Source organism: Mycteria americana, chromosome 17 (assembly GCF_035582795.1).
Source record: "Mycteria americana isolate JAX WOST 10 ecotype Jacksonville Zoo and Gardens chromosome 17, USCA_MyAme_1.0, whole genome shotgun sequence".
Taxonomy (NCBI): Eukaryota; Metazoa; Chordata; class Aves; order Ciconiiformes; family Ciconiidae; genus Mycteria; species Mycteria americana.
In genome coordinates, this window is record NC_134381.1 from 11,266,724 (window position 1) to 11,292,147 (window position 25,424).

General features: G+C 44.8%; 1 protein-coding gene across 3 annotated transcripts; it reads left to right on the plus strand.

The window, feature by feature from the left end:
- Window positions 1-1,655: 1,655 nt before the first annotated feature.
- On the plus strand, window positions 1,656-24,960 carry UBAC1 (UBA domain containing 1). Of its 3 annotated transcripts, XR_012778254.1 has the most exons (11): window positions 1,656-2,108; window positions 8,155-8,275; window positions 10,395-10,468; window positions 11,743-11,850; window positions 12,891-13,008; window positions 13,725-13,833; window positions 15,250-15,481; window positions 16,602-16,688; window positions 17,603-17,741; window positions 20,309-21,193; window positions 22,687-24,960. XR_012778254.1 is itself a non-coding variant. In XM_075520122.1 (10 exons), the coding sequence occupies exons 1-10, from the start codon at window positions 1,971-1,973 to the stop codon at window positions 20,422-20,424; spliced, it is 1,242 nt and encodes a 413-aa protein (XP_075376237.1). In that variant the 5' UTR covers window positions 1,656-1,970; the 3' UTR covers window positions 20,425-24,960. The 3 variants fall into 3 exon arrangements, 2 of the variants coding, with proteins under 2 accessions (XP_075376237.1, XP_075376238.1); XM_075520122.1 differs by having other exon boundaries at window positions 20,309-24,960; XM_075520123.1 differs by having other exon boundaries at window positions 1,657-2,108; window positions 12,906-13,008; window positions 20,309-24,960.
- Window positions 24,961-25,424: the final 464 nt, after the last annotated feature.

Sequence of the window (25,424 nt, forward strand, 5' to 3'; positions counted from 1 at the left end):
GGGACCTGCGCCTGCCCCTCGTGTCAGCCTCGGTGGGCTCCCCACGGCTCCAGGGCCACGCTTGTGGGGGACAGAACTCGTGCAGGTTGTCCCCAAAGGGAGCTGCTGCTGGCAGGGAGTTTGCCGAGGGGGAAATTTGCTCCCTCTCGTGGGCTCTGGGAGCTGGTATCTGAGCCCGGCACGCAGCGATGGTTGCAGAAAGGCGTGGGATTGCTTCGCATCTTGGAAAACAAGAAAGAAAATCTCCCGGTGGACCCCTGGGAGCTGCTGGCCCAGCAGGGTATAAGCGTAAAGACGCCCAGAGATGCACTCTTGGGCCGGGGCTTCGGCAGTACCTGCTGCTTTTGAGAACCCAAAACTAAATCTGCTTTTTGATGGGATCGAATCTGAGCTTTCCGGAGCTCTCAGCTCCTTCTCACGTAACATTTTATTGCCTTTGTTGTCTCTGGGTCTGCTAATTCTGTCTGGATTTATTTCTTCCAGAAAGCTTTAGCTGCCGTTCAGTCAACTCCAGACTGAGTGTGTAACATGAACATTACAGTGCTCTCAGAGATGAAATGACGACATATTCCTCATATTTTTCTAGACAAGTACAGCTCCATTTAATTCATACATAAAAATCTAGCAGCTATAGCTGCTGCGGCCTTTTTTTCATTTCGAGCTCCCTTTAACGGTGTATTTAACACCAAACCCCCCTGTCAGGCTGCAGGCAATAATCCGGGAAGGGAAAAGAAGCCACAGCATTTCGCGCGTAGAAAGCGCGCGCCCAGCCTTCTGCCACGGCTTCGCCTGAGGTATGGCTCGTTCCCTGGGCACCCTGCAGCACCCACGGCCACGTGGAAAGGATGGGAGACGGGCAGCTAATTCCAGAGCCGGACAGGCCGGGCCTGGACAGACAGACAGGCCCCGGACAGACAGGCAGGCCCCGGAGGGACGGTCCGCCGTGGCCGTGGGATCAGACAGTCCGCCGTGGCCGTGGGACGGCCCCGCTCGGTACGGTCCCCAGGGCGGGTTTCGCCTCCTTCTGTCCCCAGGCACTGCCACCCGTCCGCCGGCCGCGGCCGGGCCCGGGGCCCCGCGGCGGGGAGGCGTCCCCAGCCCGGCAGCCGGGACGCGGCTCCGCCGGCCCCGCTCGCCGGCCCCCTCTAACGGCGGACGGGAGAACTCCGCTGCCGCCGCCCGGCCCGCCCCGCTCGGGCGCGGAGGGCAGGCTCTCGCCGGGCCTCCCCGGCGCCCCGCGGGTGGGTGTCCGCGGCGCAGCCCGCTGCCCCAGCGCTGCCCGGCCCGGCCGCAGCGGCCCGGCCGGGGCTGGTGGGCGATGCCTCAGCGCCCGGGACTACAGCTCCCAGCGTGCACCGGGAGGGGAGGACTACACTTCCCACAGTGCTCCGGGGCGAAGGGAGAGACTGCGATTCCCACAATGCACTGGGAAAACACTTTTTTTTTTTTTTTTTTTTTTTTAAATTATTTTTATATTTTTAAGCCGCGCCGCCCCGCCCGGCGCGGAGCCGTTAATAACCGTCGGAAATCTCCCCTGAGCACCCAGGGGCAGGGGGTTCTATTCCCGCCCGGGGCCGGCGCGGCCCTCACTTCCGGCGCCGCCGCAGAACACTACATCTCCCGGCATGCACCGCGCCGCTGCGCCCTTCCGGTTCCGGCCGCCGCGGGAGCGCCCCCGTCCCCTCGGAGGGACGGCCGGGCCGAGGCGCTGACAGCGGCGGCGGCGGGGCCGGGGCAGGGGCAGCGCGGCGGGCGGGCGGGCGGGGCGGGCAGCGCCGCCGCCAGGGACCCACCGAGCTTCCCCTCTCCCAGCAGCGGCCCGGCCGGGCTCGCCGCTCCCCTCGGGCCTGGCGGGGTCACCTTCATGGGCGGGCGGTAGCGCGGGGCCCGGCGCACGGCGGTGCCCGGGGCCTGGTTGAGGCGTCGCCGGGGCAGAGCGGGGGCCGGGAGCGGCGGCGGGACCCGGGGCGATGTTCGTGCAGGAGGAGAAGATCTTCGCGGGGAAGGTGCTGAGGCTCCATGTGTGCACCATGGAGGGGGCCGAGTGGCTGGAGGAGGTCCCCGAGGACACCACGGTGGAGAAGCTGAAGGAGCGATGCCTGAAGCACGTAAGGAGGGGTGTCCCGTCCCCTCCCCCGGGGCTGGCGGCTCCCCGGGAAACCCGGGGGTGTGTTGGGCGCTGCGGTGCGCTGGGAGGGCGCGGCGAGCCCGGGCGGGTGGGAGGCACAGATAGGGCCGGAATCTCTGCGCTGTCTGCGGTACGCGGCGTGCTCCGGGCTGGGAGTGACAGTCACGGGCGGGGGTAGGGCAGGGAGGCCCTCGAGTGAAGAAAACAGATTTTTCCAATGCCCTGTAAACGTCTTTTTTTTTTAAAAAAAAAAAAAAAGTAGCTCAAGTAAAGAAGTGTTTCTGTGTTCTGGTTTCCTGGTTTGTTGTGTCTGCCACCTCCCCCCCTCCCCCCCCCCCCCCCCCGAATTATGTGAAACTGTTGCATGCAGAAGGAAAAACCCCGTTTCAAGAGTTTTGTGTGTTGGAAAAGGAGGATTTTGGGGGAAATTACTTTGCAACCTTTAGTCACAGAACTTGGCGTGGGTTTTGCGGTGGAGTTAGGGACCACCAGCTCCTGCGTGCGCTTTATGAACTGGTGACCGTGCGTTGCAAGAGACTGGTGAACTGGCTTCTGATGATTTCCCCTCAGAAGTGATAGCCTGGTTTGTTCTTCTTTCTATTTAAGAACAAGCAAGGAAAGTAGTAACCGTGGTGGAGAACTTCCTTTTTTTTGAAAGAGTCTTAGTACGGCCCTACCCTGTGTTGGCACAGTAGCTAGTGGGATATTTGGTGGGGAGACAACAGGCTCTTCTAATGCTCTCCCTGTGCTCTAAGCAGTAAGGTCTCAATGGACGTGTCAAGGGGTAAATTACTAATCACTGTCTGGAAGAGAAAACACATAAAAAGGCACAGGCACACCCTGTAGAAGTTGAGCTGGAAAACACAGGCTCTTTGTACTCACATGCTCAATTACCGCTGGGGTGTTTGTGGGTGTTAAATGTTAAAACCAGTGGTTTCAAAACTATTGGACTGAATTTTGAAGGTCTGCCATGACAGCGCTTTTCTTTAAAGCAAAAACGTGATTGACAACAACAGCGTGTAAGGTTGTGACCCATGACCAGGGCTGTCCTAAAGTCTGCCCTTCTGGAGCCAACACAACGTGGTTTGGCAGCTTGAGTCACAACCTGCTGAATTTCTTGCTGAGAGACGTGTAACTTTTGAAGGGCAAAAGCAATAGCCTCTACTCCCATCTCCGGGAGCAGAGTTTACTAAACCACATTTAATAGTGGGGTTTTTTCATCTTCAAAGTCTTGCAAAGACTTTTTTTTTCGTAAAACACGCTTGCAATAGAGAACATACCTGTAATGTGTAATTACTTAACCCCTCATTTGAGGGGTAAAAGGTTTTATTTTCTGAATGAGCATGCTGTGAAGTAAGGGCGGCCAGCAGCCCAGGTGCCCTGTGCCTCAGGCCTGCTAGTTGTTTGCTTTCAGCTAGAACCCCTGGAAACTACTGGTCACAGCACACGCTGTTTTTCTTGTCCTGTAGTCTTTGTAAGTGCTTTTTGATTTAGGGATGAGAAGGGCTGCATTTGGGTTTGCTTCATCTGAGGTAGGTGTGATCCTTCTTGAGGGAAAATGGAGGTGCCTTGCTGAAAGCAGCGGGGTGCAGGGCTCCTCACGGTGTTACATTCCTGGAAGAAGTCTAATGCTCCCCTCTTGTCCCCCTTCAGTGCAGCTGAGTGATTAAGCAGAAGAGTGGTGCAAAGACTGCCAAAACAGGGTGGGGTAATGATTACATGCATATGTGCAGAGCTGAAAGGCCTTTAATTATCAGGAAGCTTAATTGAATAGATGCTCGCGTTGCAGTGCGAGTCAGGACAGAAGACAATTGATAACTTGGCATGATATTTGATTTCATTCTCTCTGCTGCTTTGTGCTAATGGTATGGATTTGCATAACCATTATGGATAATATATAGTTTTATGGAGGGGAAAAATAGAAATGGAAAAATCATGACTCCTGATCATGAGTATGTGGCAATGAATCTTGTTAGCACCTTGAGATAATTTATGTAGCCATCTCTTGCAAGATTCTGATTATTATGTTCCCTGAAGTCTTTGAAATCATTCTTTCAGGAAGCAGAGGAAGATAATATTTGTAAGATTTGAACTAGGAAGGTGGCCACTTCTCCCTCCATAACATTCAAACGCTTACTGATCTCTGAAGTGTCACTCTTAATGTCTTTTGTTCTTTTCTGAATTTTGTATTGGGGTTTTTTCTTTACAGATAAAGGAAGAAACCCCTGCCACTAGTTTTATCTCTTGACCTCTAACAATTTAGTGGTGATTACATGTTAAACTGCTGCCTTCAGTAATGCCTTCTATGTAGTCTGTGAGCAAATGCCTGATAAGTTGTTTCCCTTCCTAGTTATTTTTTAACTCAAGTTTCACCATCAAAGTGTTCGCTTGTCCCTGTGCAAGGCCCCACCACCTCAGCGGGAGCAGGCCTTGAGCTTTCCTTAAAAAGCAACTGTTCGTTTCAGAACAAGAATTGAGAAGGGTCAGCTTAACCACAGAAACTCAAGCTTAACTTAAACCTTTTTAGGGTCCATAATTCTTGTGCCCAGCGTTGACAGTCCAGGTACAGCACTGGTGGCCAGAGGTGCTGTAGACAGTCCTGGTTCTGATACTCTCATCACAAGAGACCATTGCTTCTTGCTGAGGCTCGGCACTATTTCTGAAATACTGATGTAAATGGAGGTCATGCACTCGGAATGCACGGATGTGGGCTGTATGTGTACCTAAGCTCTACCTGTAATTTTCCTGGCAGCGTGGGGCAAGCTTTTAATGCTTCTGTGCTTCTGTTCCCCTTTTTCTTAAGCTGCCTCAGTGATACTCGCCTGGGTTTTAAGGTATGATGAGGAGTATCTGTGGAACAGAGATGCAAGGTGCTAGTTCTCAGAGTACAAAGATGAGGTAGGTTCATGCCCCTGGGCATGTTTTGGATACTTTGCGAGTGGTGCAGATGGTTTAATCCACCCCAGCTTAGTAGTAGGGAGTGTCAGTACTATTTTCAAATGTGTCTGTTAATAAAAGCAAACAAAAAATGCTTTTTCTTATTTTAAAAACAAAGAAAAAGTCTTGTGGTTTATCAGGATTCCAGGCTCTGCAAATAGTGTTTAGCATCACCAGGGCTTACAATTTCAGCAGTTGCTCGGGCACCTGTGAGGGAAGGTTTCTCACCTGCCTGGCAAAGCAGCCTGCCATAAACTCCGGTGTTAAAAAGAAATGCAAATATTTATGCTGGAAGCAGAATGATGAAACAGCAGATCCTCTCCTTACAGTCCTTTTATACTAACAGGTGAGAGAGAGCCCATCTTCCCCAGCACGCTGCACCTCTGATTGCTGTGGGCAAGGCTCATTAGCCCCCACAGTGCCCTGGGGCTTCAAGGTGCACCCTGATTTCTCGGCTTCAAGGTGCACCCTGATTTCTCGGCTTCCTTTCACTTGTGTGACAGATGCTTCCTCTGCACTGCGCAGGGAATTCCTCTCCCCCTCACCGCTCTTCCTGTGGATTACCAGTGCTGTTCTCTCTCTGGGCAGGAAGGTGTTTTCAGTTACACTTTAAAGTGTTGTATTTAATACAAAAATACTGTATTTTGGCAGATATGGTGAAGCAAGACTCCACAGTGAGATCTGATGTTTAGTGGTGGTAGTTCCCGGTGGACTGTTGGGAGCTAGTAGAGGCGTTACCTGTTAAGATGGCCTTTCTATTTCCAGGGCATGTTAAAATGTTACGGTAAGCTAAGTATTTCACCGAGCATTCTCTTTCACATATGTACTGTCTATATATGCCTTATTGTTCTGTGCAGTTGTTAACAAAGTCGTTAGAGGAACAGGAAGTAAGAAGAGGTGTCCACAGGACTTTTCGTTTAAAACAGCAGCTTTCATTTTTTCACTTACACTTTTGCCTTATTAGTAAGTATTATGATTGCGCACACACACCCCCCCTTTATATGTGCTAGGGAAGAAATGGATAATAGTCCATGTCATGTCCCATCCTGTCCCACTCCAAACATACACCTCCCAGCTCCCATTTTTAAGTCCTTCCTTTGGGAAGAGGATCTAAGGATCTGTAACAGTAATATTTTGAGCTTGTTCGGAAAGGAGATGTTCCACTGATGTACTCTTCTGCATTTTGGGTAACTTATCAGATCCATTGCAGGAGGTACTCCCAGCTGCTTCTAGGCTTTAATGTGTTCTTTGGCTTTTGTTCAGCAGTTAATATGCTGAAGGATTAGTAAGAAGCTATTGTTATACAAAGCAGGACTCAAATATTCTTGCCTCAATCTTATTGAGGCATCAGAACTGTACAGAAGTTCAGATGAGAAACCGAAGATCCGTGTTGAAAACAAGGGCATTATGTTTGGAAAAAGGGCAAGTAGCTGAGTTTTCAGTCAGTTGCAGTCGCAACAGAAAAGGTGATGGTGGACTAAAAAGATTCCTTTGAAGGAGGCTGGTGATGTATTAGGATGAACAGGACTAAATGCTACATCACAGTGAAGCACTGATTTCACTGGGGTTTCTGGAAACGGCTCAGTTACGTGAAGGGTTAACGCACTCTTCTGCAGACATGGTAAAAGTGGCTTGGTAGAAAAAACGTGTATTGAAAGAAGTGTCATTAAAAGCTGTGTTCTGTGAGCAGAGCAGGTGAGGTCAGTATTAAGTGTCTTATTTTGTGGCAAGAGCAGCAGCATCAATTTCGTGGGTTTGGTAGGTTGTTATTTTTAATTTTGCCTTTCTGGAATTGCAACCACTGTGCTTTCTTTTTCCACTCAGACAAATTAGAAGCCTCTAGATGCACTGATGTAATGTTCTTGAAATCTATCGCTGTGGATCTGGGAGCCACTCTGGTGTGAAGATGAGTCAGTTCAAGGCCTGTGTGTGCGCGCACGCTTTTTCAGGATTTGAACTTGATTTCCGAGTGAATTAGTTGACATATGATTTTGAATTGTAATAAGGAATCGAGCACAACGTTCATATATGAAAAAATCTACCGTATGCTGATTATTTGTGGTTGGGAAGAAAAGCTGTAAATGTAACTTTTGTTCAGCGCTTTCAGCAGGAACCCAGCTTAGGGTTCCAGCAACCAAATCTGTTGATTTCAGCTTGAAACAAGGTGCAGAAACTGCTGTTTCCTTCCCAATTTAAGGTCAAGTATACCAAAATCACTGCTGGCAGTTGCTTGTTTACTCTGACAGTGTGTGTAAATAGTAATTATTAGATGAAGCAGAGAGTCTCTCCTCTATTTGTAACTATTTCTAGTTACAAATGAGAACCATACTGCATTATTATAGCCTTCCCTCCTGCAAAAACACTGGATACTCTTTTTAGATTTGCATTCTTAGTTCATGATAGTAATTGCTACCCCGAGACTTCTCACGAAGAGCGAGTGACCTTAGCGATCTGTTGCAGAATTGACATAGCTGTGGGTCCTAGAGCATCCTTGCTTTGCTCCAAATCTCCGTAGGCCTGAGTATAGGACCGAGTACTCAGAATTAAGTGTGATAGAGATGTACTGTACCGCAAAAGTATAATCCACTCAAGTAGGCTGGTGCCCTTGAAGGGCTCATTTGGGACAACTGGGCTGTGACGTTAGGTCTTTGAAACTGTCTGTTTAAAGAAGGTTTTTAGAGCATCATAATCAGTTGGAACTTCAATCATAGAATATCTCAAGTTGGAAGGGACCCATAAGGATCATCAAGTCCAACTCCTTGACGTAGCTATTAATTTAACAGCATCAAGGAAGGAATGCTAGAATCCTTCCTTTTGTTGATTATTCTTCCCTGTCAGAAGCTCGGATATGCAAGTAGAAACCTACCACAGTCAGAGTATTGTTAACAGAACAATTCAAGCCTCAGATTCTTTAATAAAATACATTATGTGCACTGGCCTCTAGCATATTGTGCTGTTACTTCAGCTATTAAGAAGCTAGTAAATGATGGTACAGTTTGTGTGTGGAGAATCTTAAGTGCAAAGTGCAGTGATTCATGCAGTAGGCTTATTTCTGTCTTCTGATCCTCAATATTTATTATCTTCTGCAGTGTGTACCTGGGAGCTTGGAGGATCCAAAAACCGTGACACATCATAAGTTGATACATGCTACTTCTGAGAAGGTGCTGACAGACACAAAAACAGTGTTGGAGGAAAACATTCAAGATAGAGGTAAGATTGTCTGTCTTTTCATCCTATCAGCCTGGAAATGAGATTGTGTTTAACTACTTGGTGAGTTCCAAACTGTGACTGTTTTAATATTTAGTCTCTGCTTTGACATAGGAAGCTAATAAGGTGGCAAAAAAGGAAGAAAAAAAAAAAGACATAATTTTTTTCCCTAGAGAAAGTACAGTGAGCAGTTTGCTTTTCTTAACTCTTCCTTTTAAGAGTTGAAAAGGAATTGGGAGTGTTCATTAAGTCGCTAAGTTAAACAAATTATCTCCTTTTAAAGCAATTTTTTTAAACCCTCAGGGCAGCATTTCTCCTTCAAAATGATCTGAAAATAGTCATCATGGCTAAGTATTCCAAGACAGACCTAATGCTTTTGAGGGGTTTCTTGAGGTCTCTAGGTCAAGCAACAGGATGTTTGCTGAGGCTGAGTGTCCGCAGTTTAGATCTCAGTCTGTCCTCTGCGAACATAGGTCAGAATCCATCACGCTATAGTATCATTGACTACAGTAGAGTATGTGAGGTATGTATTTGTTCCTGAACTTTAAAGGTGTAAAGGATTAATGATGTGAAACAAAAGAAGATCTAAAGATGAGAGCTGTCGGGATAGCTGGAGTCAGTGTTTACTAGACAGCTTAAGCTAATGGCCCCTTCTGGAGATATAGGGCAGTGGTGCAGAAAGTGAGAGAAGCAGGACTGCTGTAGGCTGAAATACTGTCTGAACCAGAAACTCAGCGGGAGTGGAGTTCCTGGGTTTTTGCATGAATTCATGCAGGCTGGAGAACTGCTGCTGTGAACACGACCAGTGTGGTCTCTCTTCTAAGGCAGTGTCACCTATCACCTTTAGAGCTGAACAGGAGCTGAGAACTGCCATCTTAGGCAAAGGCAAGGGACAGCATTTTTGCTGATTGGTGGTGTATTATTTCTAGGCGAGGTGCCGGCTCCTACAGAGTTTTGAATTGCAGTTTGCAGCAGCTAAGCAGTATTAACTGTGTGGTCATCGTAAGCTGTCATGCGAATGCCTCTTTGCTCCTTTTCCCTCTGCAGTGTGCTCTACCTTTCATGCGTCTCGCTTGTCAGGGAGACAAGATCGCAGCCAACAGCTGATTGCCACCGGCTGACTGCACAGGGCAGCCAAGAGTCAGCATGTGGATCCTTTCGCGTTCTGATCAGCTGGACAAATGAGGGTTAACAGCCTTCACCGGCTGTTGCTCTTGGCTGTTATGTGCTGAGCCAGACCAAGGAAACTTGTTGTGCAAAGCATGCTTTGCTTGTTTTTTACCTGCGTAATACGATAGAGTAAAAACTGCCTGTCAGGCCATATCTGGCTGAAGGACTGCAGATGCTGCACAGGCCCGTTTGGGGCTCTAAGCAGCATATCCGCATCCTTCCACCCTTAGAATGTATGTGGTAGTAACTGAGGTGCTAGAAACTTGTAAAGCATCACAGGATTTCTAGAAAAAGGGTGCCTTGTGAGGGGAAAGTATTAGTCTTAAAAGCCTGATGCAAGCCCGTGCCAAGTGATGTGGGATATCTGAGACTGAAGACTTGTTTGCTCTCGAGACTTGCCCTGGTGGGCTACCAGCGATGCATCCCTGCTGTAGACCGTGAGTGGCTCTACTGCCATTCACACACAAAGGTGAGCTTCAGCCCGATACTAGAAATTCTTGTTGAAGCTTGATGCTTGCCTTGCTGCAATTGGAAGGCCCCAGCTTAGACCAAAAACCATCCGTGGCCTGTCTCTATTGCTTCCTTCTCAGTGGAAGCACTGAAAGTGCTGATGCTTTCTTATTATCATGAGGCAATTGCTGTACTATTAACGTGCAAGACAACTGGAGCCTGTAATACCCTTTCTTTAATGGTGTTGTGTGAGGAGAAGACACCAGTAACAGTCAAAGCGTAACTAATAATGGACGATGTTTTGAATTGACTGTGCACTAAGGAATTGCACTCCCCTTCACTGTTTGTGTAAAGCCATACAGGTTTTAAAGTGTGAGAAAGGTCTGATGCTAGTGGAATTAATAGAAAATTAATTTCCAGGAAAAACTGAATTTGTGAAGTATTTTACAAGAACTGTTTTCACATTACTTTCTAATGTACTTCAGTACCATTCTCTTTCCAGATGTCTTACTTTTGATAAAGAAGCGTGCGCCACCTCCACTCCCCAAAATGGCAGACGTGTCAGCAGAGGAGAAAGTGAGTTTGAAAGACTTCTCGACTTGGCCATTTTGATTAACCGCTTTATTAATGATACGCGGAAGGATTACTGTGGTGTACTCTTTTTGCTTGTAGAGGCAAATGCCACCAGTTAAATTCTAGGGAAATTACTTCATATTTCTTCCAAACTTTGAGGAAGCTGATTTTACATTTTTAACTTTGATTGTGAGAACATTTGTCTTATTCTAAGACATGCAGATACACTCTGTGGAAGTGGTATAGATTTGATCTTTGAACAAATGTCTAATAACTGTGTAAGTATAGTTCAGCAAGTGGCTTGCTTTGCCTCTCTCCCAGTAGAAATATGTTGACTTGCTGTCAGGCTGTCTTCTATCTTTAGCTATGTGTGGCTTGTCACCCTCTAACTAGGTTTCTAGAGCTGAAGAGTTGACCCCTTACTATTCTTTTTTTATTTTATTTTATTGGAATGTAATGTTACTGAGGGTCAGTGATGCCCGGGATGATGCTTATGCACAAGTGGTACTGCAGTTGATGTTATCGCATAAACGCTTTGAGCAATGCTTGTGCTTGACATTGTGAATTCCTAGGTGTCTCTACTTTGTCCTTGCACAGCTTTGTTTCTTCTTGCTTTCTGTAGGTATTGGTGTATGTCTCTGTATCCCTTCCTGTAGGTATTGGTGTATGTCTCTCTCTTCAGTATGGTCTTGCTGTGCAGAATGTCACTGTAAGAGCATAAGACTGGGAAATATTTGTAGTTTGTACCCTGCTATGTTTTGTCCTGGACTATAAGCGTGTACTGAAAACCCAAGGCACCGTGTATCTCTGCATGATACTCGCAAGCGGCGAAGCCTTTCCAGTATTAAGCAGTTCAGTGTTAGGCTGTGCACAGTATTGGTTCATCTCTCGACAAACCCTGGGTTTGAAGAGAGCGTGCTATGAGCAGACCATGTGGAGCAGAATACAGTCCTGGGCACTGAGGCCTCTCATTTCTCTCCGTGTTTGATCCATCACTTCCCCTCTTTATGCTGGAATTTCCCTGTGTTTAGATATCAGAAATAGGTATAAGGACTGAAAGTGGGGCAACCCAACAGGTCCAGTTTTGCTCTATAATTGCAAAATGATCCTGGTGGTGTTAATCCATTGTATTGCTAGACTGCTGTTTCTCTTAGTTGCAAGTTACAGAGCACTGCTTGATGCCTTGGTGAAGACTATGAAACCGCTCTCCGCTATGCTGTGTTCTCTGTTCTGTGGATAATGGGTTATGAAACCTGATCATGTTTCCTATCCTTCAGAGGAAACAAGAGCAGAAAGCTCCTGATAAGGATGCTATTCTCAAAGCAACTGCAAATCTGCCGTCTCGCAATGTAGATCGCACTGTGGCCCATCACAACATGAGGGATGTAAGTATTAGACTTGACTTTTTTAACTCGCACCCTAACATCCAAATAGGCTTTTATCTTTTATAACTTTTTCTCTTACATGTGAATGTGATTCTCTTCTCTACAAGACAAATTCAGATGTATATAATGTATATTAAAGTAGATAGCTTAGGATTTAGACACAGGTCATATTATTCAGTGATAATAAAACACTCTATTCTAAATTATGATTTAAAATGTTTTATTTGTCCGTGGGAAAGCCTCAGTAAACATATTCAAGATCTGGCAAATGTGAAGTTAGGGGGGTTTATTTCTTCAGTCTTAAATAGTTCAGGTGTTTGCAGTGGTTTTTTTCTCTTCCATGGTTTTGAAAAGAGTAATTAGGCATAAATTTTGACTTCAGTAACTGAATGCTGATAGGGTCTATAATGCTTCTAACTGTGTCTTCAGCAGTGTGGGGACGTTTACCCTTCTTTACTAGTAGGGGTATGAAGCAGTGAATCTGCCTACATATTGCACGTGGTCAGAGTGCCCTAGTAACCTGAAGGGGGACAATTGGCATTTAAGCTGTTTAACGGCCAACATGACCTACTGAGCATGGCATTTTTAAAAACAGATGTCCAATTGAAAGGAATTTGTGATGCTTTGGTTTAGAAAATAGCTTTGATCTATGTTGTTCAAATTTAGATTACTAGAAAGCAAATAGTAGACCAGGAAGGCTCAGTGGTTCACAGAAAGCACTGGTACGGAGCTACTGTGACTGTCTTCTTACAACACTTCTGCAAGGGGGGAGTCAAAGTTTCTTGAACACTGCACATCTTGTGGTGGTACTGGGTGGCAAGCTGTGGTAGAAATAAAAGGACCTTTCTGCCCAGTAGCTTTTACTTAGATGTAGCACTTCACAGGAAAGGCACGGTGCTGCTTGAGAGACTAAACAAGGAAAATAAAGCCCTAATAAAGCAACCTTCCGTACAGGGGGCCAGACTACTGCTAAGATACTAACAATAGATATATTAAGATTTAATGATGTCTGGTAACTTCCTGTCTAAATGTTTTGACAGTTTCCTTTCTTGCAGTTCCAGACAGAGCTCCGGAAGATATTAGTGTCTCTCATAGAAGTTGCACAGAAATTGCTAGCACTGAACCCAGATGCAGTTGAACTGTTTAAGAAGGCAAATGGTATGAACATGTCTTTATAGTTACTAGTTCAATCCTGGGAACTTGTTTTGTTTCCATAGCAGAAGAGTGGGCTTGCAGAGTGAAGTCCAGACCTTAATGTAATAGCAAAGCTACTACAAACTTCATAGCAAAGATTTCACCTTGTGGGTATAGGTTGTATAAAACTTGTGAATTTATAAGGTCCCTCTGGGATGGATGAGAAGTTCCATTTAAAAATAAAATCGTTAGTAGTGGAAAAAACTGGAAAACTTCACGAGTTGTGCTTTAGGGATGGTAAAGAATAGTTGAAAATGCACAAGGAGATAGTAAAATGAGGAGGAAGTGTAGCTGTTGATTCCGTTTGTCGGAAATGCTTGCCCTTGAGATCTGCTATGACCAGATCCAACGTACTTTCTAGATAAATGATAAACAGATCTTCAGTGAATCTCCGACATATTTACTTATGTGGCAATACCATGGTAATGTGAGAGTTAGCTGTCTTTCATTTGAGATCTTGAACACATCTGGACAAAGTCTTTGTCCTGGAAGAATCTATCTGAGCCTGACCAAGCTGAGTGCAGCAAATTAAATGATGAGATAGCAAATTTGGGGCAGAAACAAAAGCAGGGATGGAAGAGAAGAATGGGGTTTGAACTTAACACATGCCATTCCATTGAGAAAGGGTTTTATTTTAGCTTGAAGTCAATCTGAACATTGTTTTGTTTGTGTATGTGTAGCCATGCTGGATGAGGATGAGGAAGACAGAGTGGATGAGATAGCTCTGCGACAGCTTACAGAAATGGGGTTTCCAGAAAGCAGAGCTGTCAAAGCCCTTCGATTAAATCAGTAAGTGTACTCAGCACGCTGCCTGTAAATTACTTGATATGGTTAAAAAAAAAAAAGCATTTTTTTCTAAACTTTCCTTATGTGGGTCACCTAAAACTAGGTTGGAAAAAGCATTAACTCAAAAAACAGTGCTGCCTCCAGCAGCGCGCAGGTGCGGATGGCACAGGGAGGGGGAAACAGTGCTGTACTTGCTCTGGAAAGAATAGCTGGTCTGCGGTTCACAAGGCTGCCAGGCTGGCACTATTTCCAAGTATTAAACTCACGTTTTCTTCTGCTTTAGAATTCAGATTTTACAGAGAAAAAAGCAAACCTAGGCCATCCACATTGGTCTTTCAGCTGCAGAAAAATACTTTGTGCTGATCTTTTAAAAATATTCCAAGAATATTGTAAAGTCCAGATAGCAGCTCTAGGAAAACAGGAGGTAATGTAGTTCTTGTGCCCTAAGAAGAATCAGCTGTACTGCCTCACTCCTGAGAGGGGTTTGTTAGGCCATTCTCGAAAATTTCTAGTGATAGAGAATCCACAACATATTCCAGTCGCTCTTTTCCAGTATCTCTCCCTTTGGGCTCAGAAAGACTTTCTCCCCTGATGTCCTCCATCTTTCATGTTGTAACTGGAAAGCCAAATAGGCAAAGGCTTTCCTCTCCTTTTTATGAACATGTAGTAATTCCCATGTGTCAAATGAAATTACATGTTCAGTTGCCCTATCGTTATCTTTCCTTCCCCTGTATTCATTGGGAAGAGATGTGTCGGGGTGCTCTCAAGACCCCTTAGCTTGAGCACCTGCGGTGGACAGCAAGTGACGGTGTTATGATCACGATGCTCTGTTCCCTCCGGCTGTCCTCTCCTTTGAGGGATCACAGATTCCTTCTTAAGCCAGAGTGGTACATGTCCAAGTGCAATTGCCTGGGTTGAATTTTGCTCTCGCTCAAGGCACGTTGTGCACATGTAATGTTTTTCACCCTCTTTCTTTCTTGCGTTGTTAATGGCATTCCTTGATCACCGGATGGATGTCTGAGAGCCATCTCCTTAAGAAGCAACAAAGCAGCTCGCATCTGAGATGCGGTTCCGTGTAAATTTGGAACATGCTTTGTTTGCAGTTTTGTCAACAGTTGCAAATAGTCAGGGGTTGTCTGTTGTGAAATAAAGCAGATGATGTGGAGAATAAGGTGACTCCCTCAGAAATGCCTTTTAAAATCTGGGTGGCAGCTGCCCAAGTTGGACTTCATTCCTCTGTCTTCCTGGCTTCAGAGAAGATTGTGGTGCCCTGAAATTTGCTCCAAAACTTTATTTATGACTTTTCAGATACTAATTAACCTGCAAGACAGTATACCACAGGAATAAATGCAAAGGTGTGTGGAACACTACTGTACATCTGGAGTGTTTCTGATCCTTGTGTTTTAATTTGCTTTTCAGTATGTCAGTGACACAGGCCATGGAGTGGTTGATAGAACACGCAGATGACCCTACAGTGGATGCTCCCCTTCCAGGTCAGACTCCATCAGAAGCCACAGCTGAAGCCGGTGCATCCTCTGCTGAAGCGACTGCGGGTCCTAGTTCAGAAGCAGGTGGGGAAGAGGCCAAGGATGAGCTGACAGAAATATTCAAGAAGATCCGGAGGAAAAGAGAGTTTCGTCCAGACCCACGAGTACGTGCTGTTTATCTCACTATTTATGCAACTGTTAGGATTGGAAGGGATTGTGTGGGCACCATGTAATAGAAATAAATGTCTAGTTAATAAATGAAATGGGACATCCGGGTAGATGTATATTATGCTGGCTTGACAGTATTTTAGTGGAAGTCTTTAGGGACTGTTTAAATTCAGGTTGCTGAAAGGGATATTACGTAATTAATGCATCCCTGTCTTGGATAACTGTCTAAATTACTGACACTGTTACTTCTGCACCTGAAAATTAACTGATGGGACTGAAATGAGCTGCCAGACTCCTGGCATTGCTTTTTATGACTGCTGTCTGGGAAGGAAGGGCTGCAGAACAGGAGTAGGTCCTTTTGCTGTAGAAAAGGACAGAAGAGCATTATTGTACTTAGGGGGCAAGGAAAAATATCACCAGCAGATTTAAGTCTTGCAGCAAATGCAGAAGTTAACCTTTTTTCAGAACACTGTATTAGCTGAAGTGAAAATACGTGTTGTTATCGCCCTGTAAACTCACCAGGAGGTGCTCTTTAGAATCCAACGCCTTGCTTTTACAACTAGCTGTTTCTTCTCATTTCCATCAAAAGCTGCAATTGTATTTGATCACCTGGGTACAGTTTCTAAATGATTAAACATTCTCATAACAATATCTAGGTACGCTTGTCTAAATACATAATACTCATTACCAATATAATAATCCAGGAAGTAAAATTAAATTGAGTGAATAGAACTAACTACAAATGAACGTGGCCCTTGATCTGTCAGTGAGATGTGAACAAAAGCTTTGTGACGTGAGAGAAGTTCTAAAATAAGGTGTTTCTGTCCTGTTCTTCTCTTTTCTACCCCAGGTACACTTGCTCTTTGCCTTGCATTCAGCTTTCAGGACTGAGGATAGGAACTACCTTCGCTCTTAAGATTTATTCTTCCATAATAAAGGCACTTTTGATATAGAATATTTGAAAACTTTGTAGATAAGATTACTTAGTGGTCTACAAATGGAAACAATGGCGTGTTTTACCCCACAAAAAGCTCCTGCACAGAAGGCAAAAGGATGTGATTGTTCTCATTTCTGTTTTAAGTGTTACATTTACTAAGCTGTGCAAATCTGATACAGGCTGTCATTGCCCTGATGGAGATGGGATTTGATGAAAAAGAAGTGGTAGATGCACTCAGAGTAAACAACAACCAGCAAAATGCAGCCGTGAGTACAATGTCACTTCTGTTCCTTATTGCTGTAACAGTCTGCTCAACTGATCCTTCTCATCATTGAATTGGTTGATGTTTTGATCTATCATAAAGCCCAGCCATTACTGGAGGTGAAATGAGCACTATATATTCTGTGCCTCGTTCAAATTAGATACACAACTAGAATACAAAGGTTTTCGACTTCTTAGAGGAACTCAGCATGCAGGAGGTTGAGGCTGATCTGGTTCGGGTAGCATATGTGGATTTTCAAAAAAGCTTTTGAGAAACCCCCTCACCAGAGTCTGCAAAAGAGATGATGCTATCATGAGAAAGGAAAAGGTATTCCCAATAATTAATAACTGATTAAAAGACAGGAATAAATGATCAAGCAAGAGATTCAAGCCATGCAGTATGTAGATTACCATTCTGCAGCAATGTATTCCACAGTTTATGGAATCAAAAATTATGAAGGTTTTCAAAGATTTAGTCCCCTGCTAGTGGATGATATGTTAAGGAAAATTATGTGGACACAGCTGACAGCCAAGGAATCTTCTCTTCTTAAGCATCCAGTGCTGGCTTCTGTTAGCCTGAAGAACCATGCAGCCCAATATCCTCCGACGCATTGTTGATGGGGTTCATAAGGAGGCAGTACATAAGTAGGATAACACACATCTTCCCTGAGCTTTGAAATATCCAAAGTTGGTATAATTTTATTACCATACCAGGCACTGCTGCTGATCCCGTTGAAATAAAGATGTGAGAGCAACACACAAATGAATAGTAATCTAGTGTGAAAAGAAATGTGTAGCTTGGTCTTTAACTGTGAGAGGAAAAAGTATTTTTAACATGCCGCATTGTCAAAACTTTTGAGACACTTTCATTCTAATGGAACCAATCATGAAATCTGTTGTGCCTGGTGATTTCTTTCAGTGTGAATGGCTGCTGGGAGACCGAAAGCCTTCTCCAGAGGACTTAGATAAGGGAATTGACACCAATAGCCCTCTCTTCCAAGCCATCTTAGAAAACCCAGTGGTACAGTTAGGGCTAACCAACCCTAAAACTCTACTAGGTAAGTCCTGCCTGGGTTCCTGATATATATATATATATATATGTGTCTCTGTAGTTGCTAGCAAATAAGAGTAGAGACTGGATGATGCAGCATACTTTGTGGGATCGGTGCAGCTCTGTACCCTTTTCCTCATTTTCAGCAGCTGTATTGTTTGTTTGCTTCGTACTGCAACTCTGCTAAAGCCAGGTCAGAACTTGGGGCCGTCCCAGAAATGATACTAATTCCCCAGGCTACTGGGTTACACTTGCTGAACTCAGAACTTCAATAGCTGCTGGCTACAGTGCTTTTGTGGATTTAGGAGACCTTTTGTCTGCTCCCTTTGGCCACGAGGGGAAAAATCGGGAATGTCTGTCTAGAACTCTGATGATTTCACAGAAAAAACAAGGCTGTCTCCTGCTGTACAGCTTACTGTGTGCTGAGGCCTCATCAATGAGACAGAAGATAACTTGTGGAAGAGTAACCAAACAAGAAGTCTGAGCTAAGGCGTTGCCTATCAAAGTTGAGATAACGCATGTGAAAATACACTTCCCCTTGCTTGGGTCTCAGCTCCGTGGTGAAGTCTGTGTGCTCATGGTCGGAAAGGCTGTGAGCACAGCAAGTACCCAGCTGATGAGCCTGACGGTGGAACATAAATCTCTGATGAATTGGTCTCTCTGACGCTGGAGGACGGTACAGAAGAATAACGTTGGCTCTGTGATGTATATAAAAAGTTTTGCATTTAGTCTTTATTTATTTGAAGCCATGCTTTTAAATAAAGGGCATGTGCGCAGCTCTTTCAAGAGAGCTTTTAAAAATACTATTTTAAATGTAATTAGGAGAGTTTGCAAGCCTTTAAATAATTCGAGACCAGAACCTTCCCACCCTGAGTTCTGAACAAATGGGTTCTTCATTTCCAACGAGGGTTCCACACTGCAGCTCAGAATATAAATAGAAAGTGAAGTGTCGTTACATGCGCTTGTAAAGCTTGGATGAACATCAGAGAATATATTCTTAATGATACATCTGCAAGTTGCTTATGTCACAGATTTTAATAATGAATGTTTGTTTTTTAATGAGATGCTTACAGAATGTTGATAAATCTTTAGTTTTAAGCTCTTGAGTCTGTGTAAAAGAATATAGTTAAGGTGGTGAAAGGTGAGATCTGTACTTTAGTCTGGGCTCTTCTGTAGGCGTGCTGCGTGACCTTGAGCAAGGTATTAATGATGACCCTTTCGGAGGTGCTGGGTGCTTACAGCTCCCACTAATGTCAGCTGGAGCTGTGTACACTAACACTCTGGGAAAATTAAGACACTGACCTTGGTGCTGGTCTGCCAGACTCTTACAACACTGACATTTTGGTGACTTCTGAATAGGTCAGATGTGCAATGGCTTTTTTTGTCCTGTTCTGTAACCACTGCTCCAAACGTCCAGTAGTCCAGCTCGGTGTCTGTCATAAGGCTTATAAATAATTGCCTGGGCCACTCTTCTGACAGATTTGCAGCTTAGCTCTTGCAGTAGCTGTCTGGTTCCTTCAACATAAGTAGAAGAGTGAAAATTAGCACATTTAAAAAAACAAAACAACAAAGCTTATTGTAAAGACAGCTGTGTACAGAAGGAAAAAACTGCTTTTAAATATTTGGATCGCTGTCACTGGTCAGAAATGGAGGTAATTGTTCTGCACAGACAGCCTTTCCCCTTCTGCCTGTGTCTAGGCAGGTGGAAATGCTTGCCTCCCTGACATCCTCTACTTTCCAAACACCAGGAAGGAGAAAGCACACGCTGCTCAGAGGGAAGATGCTGCTTCCCTTCTGGCTCCAGGGGCCTCTCTGAAAAGAGAGAGCTCTGAGATCTGGGGCCTCAAGGGACTACACTTCTGCTGGCTCTGCTGCTTATTCCTGGATGGCCTTGGGCATACCTGCTTCTTACTTTGCTGGCTTAGTTTTCTCTTCAAAGATGTTATGAGAGAGTAGCCATAGGACAGCCAAAGTGCGGCATAGGAAAGCAAAGGTAACAGAGGCAAGGGGGTGACAGTGCTTTCTATGAACTGTCTTGGTTAAGTACCAGGGGGGCAAAAGACACTGTGCGAGAACTAGCCATTAAGAAATCTAGGCTGGGATGTGGAAAATCTTTGATCAGAGGAGTGGAGTTGCAAAAGAGTCTTCCCATAGGAGTCCTGGCAGCAAATGACCCAGTTCTAAGATGGGCTTTCGTAAATGAATGAATTCCATAGCATGTTCCCTACGACTGCACGTAGACATTTGCTAAGGCTTTAGCTCTTCAAACCCATGTCCTTGAGGTTTGGTAAGATGGGCTATAATCCAGGCTGAGTATTTAATCACCCTCTGTCTGCAGTGAGTTTAATGCTGAGGAATGGGGAAAGCGTAACAGCCTGTAGCATCCCAGTCTGGAGACTTAGGAGTGCAAAAGGTAAATGTATGATGTGTATTCCCACCGTTCTTGGGTGACGCTTGCCCACTGCCTTTGAGTTGTACCTATTTCTAACTGTCCTGTTGTCAAAGCATCCCAAACATCGCAGCCTTTGCTGACTAAAGGACTAATTGAGTGTTGCGACTTCCATCTCTTGGCAGCCTTCGAGGATATGCTTGAAAACCCCTTGAACAGCACTCAGTGGATGAATGATCCAGAAACTGGGCCTGTCATGCTACAGATCTCTCGAATCTTCCAGACGCTGAATCGCACGTAGAGGGGAATGCCAGTCCACTGTGCCACTTCCTACTGTCCCTCGCTTCACCTTCTCCTCAGCGGGAGGATGCATGGATTGTTTGGGGAGGGGGGGGCGGATGGAAGGGGGCGAGGAGAGATCCTGTCTGAACGGGTCTCTCGCACGAGAGCTTATGTAGTTATGGCCAACTGAAGTTAATTGCCTTGTGGATTTAGTGTTAGTGGAAGAGGTTTGAAGACTTGTTTATGTTTCCAGGTATTAGGTTTAAAATAAAATATATCAAAAAATAGGAAAAGGTTTTGTGAAAAGAATTAGGAATCTGATTGTCGGAAAGAAATATGATCATGCTTGTTACAAAGGCCTGTGGCAGTAGTTTTCTAGCCAGTTTTGCTAGCATCTGGCTAGTGTTTACACAAGGTCACTGACCACTAGCATAGGATATTCATTATCTCCATACAGTATTAATTTATGGCTATATCAAACTATAAAATGTTTTTTTAAATTGATTCTTAGGAAATGTTTTTTAAAAGTCCAAATATTGGGAGAGCAAGCACATTTCTATCCCAACTTGTTTATCTTGCATTATAATTTAAACAGAATAATTCAGAGATGGAATTCTTTTAATAAATAGCATTACTTTTTCCTATTTATTTTCTGCGTTAGTGTTGTTGCAGTCCCACAGTGGTTGTACTTGTAGGAGATTCTCTGTCAGCTACATTAAAGATGCAGTATCTCTTTCACGACAGAACTCGCTACACCAAGACTTGGATTCTCAAGTAGGCTGCAGTGCGTAAGTTCATACTCTGCCATATCCTAGCGCAAGGAGGGATATATTTACATAGTGCTTTTTTTTTTCCATTTTTATGTGCACGGTTTTGGAAGGGGAGACTTGTTGGTTTTGACTTTGTTTCAAACTGTTTACAAAAAGGCAACTAATTTGCATGGGTTTTTATTGGTGATCTGTAAAGAAGCAGAACCACTTAGGTTTTTACCTTGTTTAACGTATTTAAAAGCACGCTTGAAATCATTACCTGCTTTGAGGTAGAAGTGGTTTTTCTTGACACTTATTTTTACTTTGGAAATACCAAGAATGTCAGGTTGTGTCTTTCCTATTTTGTTAGAAGACTGACTTGAGATTTCAAACAGGAGTTGTGAGCTCTTAAGACCAGAACTCACTGGTGAATATCCAGCTAGCTTTTGTTACGGTTGCGCTCTGCAGGTGTTACTTTTTTAACAGTCTGAACAAAAATGGTTTTTGTTTCCAAGTTAGCGAAACACGATTGACATCTGTCGTGATCCCTGCCATGTCTTGTGTTTCACAGCCCTTTTTCGGAAAGGCAGGCTAGGCAAGACCTGCCTCTCCAAAATGCAGAGTAACCAGATGGAGGCCCTGTCCTTAAATAGCACAAAGGTGTCCTGTCAAATGGAGGGATCCCGAAGAGCTCTGCAAGTCACCTTTCGAAGTGTGGCGTGGGTTTTTTTGTGCGGTTGGATTTATTAAACAAAAACGCAACAAGATGCAACCTGAAACCCTACAACAAGTTTTGGCCTGAACTTGGCGTCTAATCTATGCTGTTGTGCAGTCAAGGCACTGAAGTTGCCAATTTCACATAATTAATGTGAAGGGTGGGGAAATCAAAACAGCATGAGACTTTATCTTGACTTACTATCCCAGGATTTTTTTTTTGTTATTTGTAAGTTCATATTAAGCTTTACGGTTCATGACTGCTGACAAATTTACTTCTACATTTAGAAATTCCAAGCTTTATAGAGATGCTTCTTCTGTTCAAATTGGACAGTAAAACCATTTTCCTGGACTCTTGCTAAGAACAGATTGACAGCCTGACGTTAAATTGTAACCTTGTCCTATAACTGTAAAAGCTAGGAACCTGATCCTGCAACCCAGTGAGTTCAGCACAGCTACTCATGAACAGTTGTGACTGAATGTTGTAGTGTTATGAAAGGTTTTGATGATTTTGTCCATTTTTTTTTCTTACTCCCTGAAGCTTTTTGCCTGTAATACTACCAGAAGACACTATTACTTGAAGCTCTTAATGTTTAGAGGTACATGTCCTTCTCTACCAATCAGGATTCTTGTAAATATTCCTTTTAATGAGTGTTTTTAGAAGACAAAGCTGGGAAAAACTACCCAATAGTTTGACGGGGGTTTTTTGGCTTCTGAATGAGTAAGTGCAGGTTCAGACTTAACGAACAGATACTTCGGTAGCAGCCTTGGTCTTTGCAGAATGTAAAGGCTTGTTAAAGTACTTCTTTTGATTTCAGTAATACATGGAGTGGCTGTAGAGCTTCCAGTCAGACCAGGCAAGGATCATCTGTTAACTTTAGAGTCATCTAAAAGTTTGGCAGCTGGTTTGCTGGCAGAACCTAGGGGACTAGCCGTATGGCAAGAGCGAGCAACCCATCTTGCCTGTACTGGCATGGGAGGAGCTGCCCCCAGGACCGTCCGCTGCTGCCAGGGCAATGTGGATGAGGAACTTGAACCAACTCCGCAGCTTTTCGGGTGTTGAAGCTGGGTGCGCTCCTGATACGCGGTGCCTGACCCGCTTTGGAGGAGCGGAGTCATGCGCTCCTAAGCGTAAAGCTTCTGCTGCTTGTGTATCTCTGCGTCAGCCCCGCAGCGATGGGATCAGAGTGTGGTACTGCCAGGACCTGCTACTGAACTGTGCATGTTCTTCAGTGTCCGTTTGATCAGGGTGATAAAAGTTATCAGAGCTGCCTCCCTTGGTATGCCAGAGCAGAATCGGTGCCACTGAACCTTTTATAAAGCGAGGAAAAAAGCGTCAGTAAAACAACTCGTGCTTATGTAACAGAAGGAGGTAAGAATGCACAGGTTCAACACCACAACCTAATGCTGCAGCAGCAGTTAGGGACCTTAGGGATAAAGGAATACTGCATCTTTAAAATGCTTGAAGGCCTGAGAATATGTGGTTACCTCTGGATTTCGTTATTCCAGAGCTCAACACTTACACAGCTGAAGTGTTGGAGGCTGTGTTCTTCCTGATCTGCAAAACAGTCTTCGTGCTTGGTATGGCTTCAACGTAGTCCTGCTCGTCTTTTGAGAGCTTCAGTTTCCAGTGGCCAATAGCTGAAAGAGGCCGGAACTTAGGAGGTGTGATGTTTGCAGCAAGGCATGGGAGTTGATTTAAAACAAACCAAAACTACCCTTGAGGTTAAACAAACACTTGAGGAATTGATCGAGACATCAGTGGTGGTGTTAGGGTATGAATCAGTAGCAGACTAGGGAGCTGTGCGTCCCCATCACGCCTGGGTGTATGGCTACTTCATCACAGTAAACGGAGGGGGGAGTTAAGTCCGCTGTGCCTGCAAAGGCAATGATTATCCCAGTCTTTACGAAAACCGCAAAAAAATGAAAGATCACTGGTATTAGTCAGAATGTGCAGGCGGGTCTCCAGGCACAAGGAGTGTGTGTGGGGAGAGCTTTGCCTGGTGATAAACTGTCCTGGTGCATGGCTGAAGGGTAGAGGACTGGTGGAGCTGGTCTGTAGGCCAGTCCCGGAGCACATGGGAATAGAAGTTATTGTTAAAAAAAAAAAAAAGTTGTTGTGAGGAAGCACTAATCACAGGAGTAAGGGTTTACGGGTTCAAGTCCTGTGCTTGCGCTTCTGGTGTTCACGTTCTAACTAGCAAAGACATGTTATTTAAGTGTCTCATAACGTGGTCAAGGGAATATTTGGAAGCCTGTGAAATCACGGAGAAGTAAGGAAACGGGGTGGTAGGTGGCTCGTACAATGCAGTGACTATTTCTTACAGTTCTAGCTCTTTGCCCCATCAGTTGATGCAGACAATCTTCTACCTTTTGATATTACGTGACTCTTGAAAGCTAGTTAGCTATTTATTTAAATATATATAACTTATAGTTATGTCATCATAACACTGATATTTTTAATAGAAATGTACTATATGGAAGTTTGTTCTCAGGGCTTCATATTTATACTCTCTTTATGGGGGATGCGTTTAAAGGGATGTATTTGGAAAAAATGCCGGTGGCCACTTTACAGCTTGGACCTTGATTGTCTTGGCCTGTGAGACTGAGCTAGCGTAACTCTCCTAATAAACCTCTCGTGTCTGGTCCAGTCCAAAGAATCTGCCAGGTTTTTTTCTCCTTGTGAGCAGTGGCGTGAGTCTTCCTTTAAGACCGCTGCATCACTCTCTGGAAACGGTCACACGAGATTACCCAGCTAGTTCACAGTTCGCTGGTCTTTACGCCGTTTCAAGGACGCTTCTGTTCTCCATGCAGCTGGAAAATTAACTTGCGTGGTTTCTAAAGCGGTCATTGGTGCGCTCCCGCTCTTTTGGGATGGTGCAAGGTTCGGTCCTGCAAGAGCTCTGAAACCTCCAGCTAATTGCTGCTTTCTGGCCGCTCGCAGCCCCTGTCACAGGCGTGTCCCAGAACCTTGACCCCCATTTCGTTCCTCACTCTCCTGGAACCAAACTTGTCTTTTGGAGATTGATCTTCATATCCGAGAAACACTTCAGTGGTTATTGAAATCCTTTTTAGTTGGGACTGTTACGACTTTTTTTTTTTAGGCGTTGCGATTCATGGGCCGAGGATCTTTTAATGTATTTTGGAAGTTGTTTAAATAAGCATCACACCGCTGTCAGCAAATATTGCCTGTAGAAGAGATACAGAGGTTACCAGTGATCTCTACTTCAGCGGCAATTTTAGGAAAGTAGCGTGCGCAGGATAGTGAATGTTTCATCCAGAGTAAATACCCCGTTTTTCTACTTTTAATAAATAGCATTTTTATTAACTAGCAGAATAGCGGCGCTTGCAGCTGGGTGTTTCCATCCGATCGTAAGTCCTTGTGCTTTGAGGCATAAGCAAACCACTGACTGTATCCTCCTCTCTGGGCCAGTTATTCTTCTGAAGGATCTGTTGGTTGCTGTTGGAGGGAGGACGGTCGGTGAGCCCGGCCAGGGCGGCAGAGGAGTCGGCAAGCAGTGTATAATATGTCTACATGAATGTGCTATCATGGTGG

Coding starts and splice junctions, on each gene's coding strand:
- UBAC1 (XM_075520122.1), top strand. CDS start 1,971: ATGTTCGTGCAGGAGGAGAAGATCTTCGCGGGGAAGGTGCTGAGGCTC. Junction 15,482..16,601: donor AGTTTCGTCCAGACCCACGA/GTACGTGCTGTT, acceptor AATCTGATACAG/GCTGTCATTGCCCTGATGGA. Junction 16,689..17,602: donor ACAACCAGCAAAATGCAGCC/GTGAGTACAATG, acceptor GATTTCTTTCAG/TGTGAATGGCTGCTGGGAGA.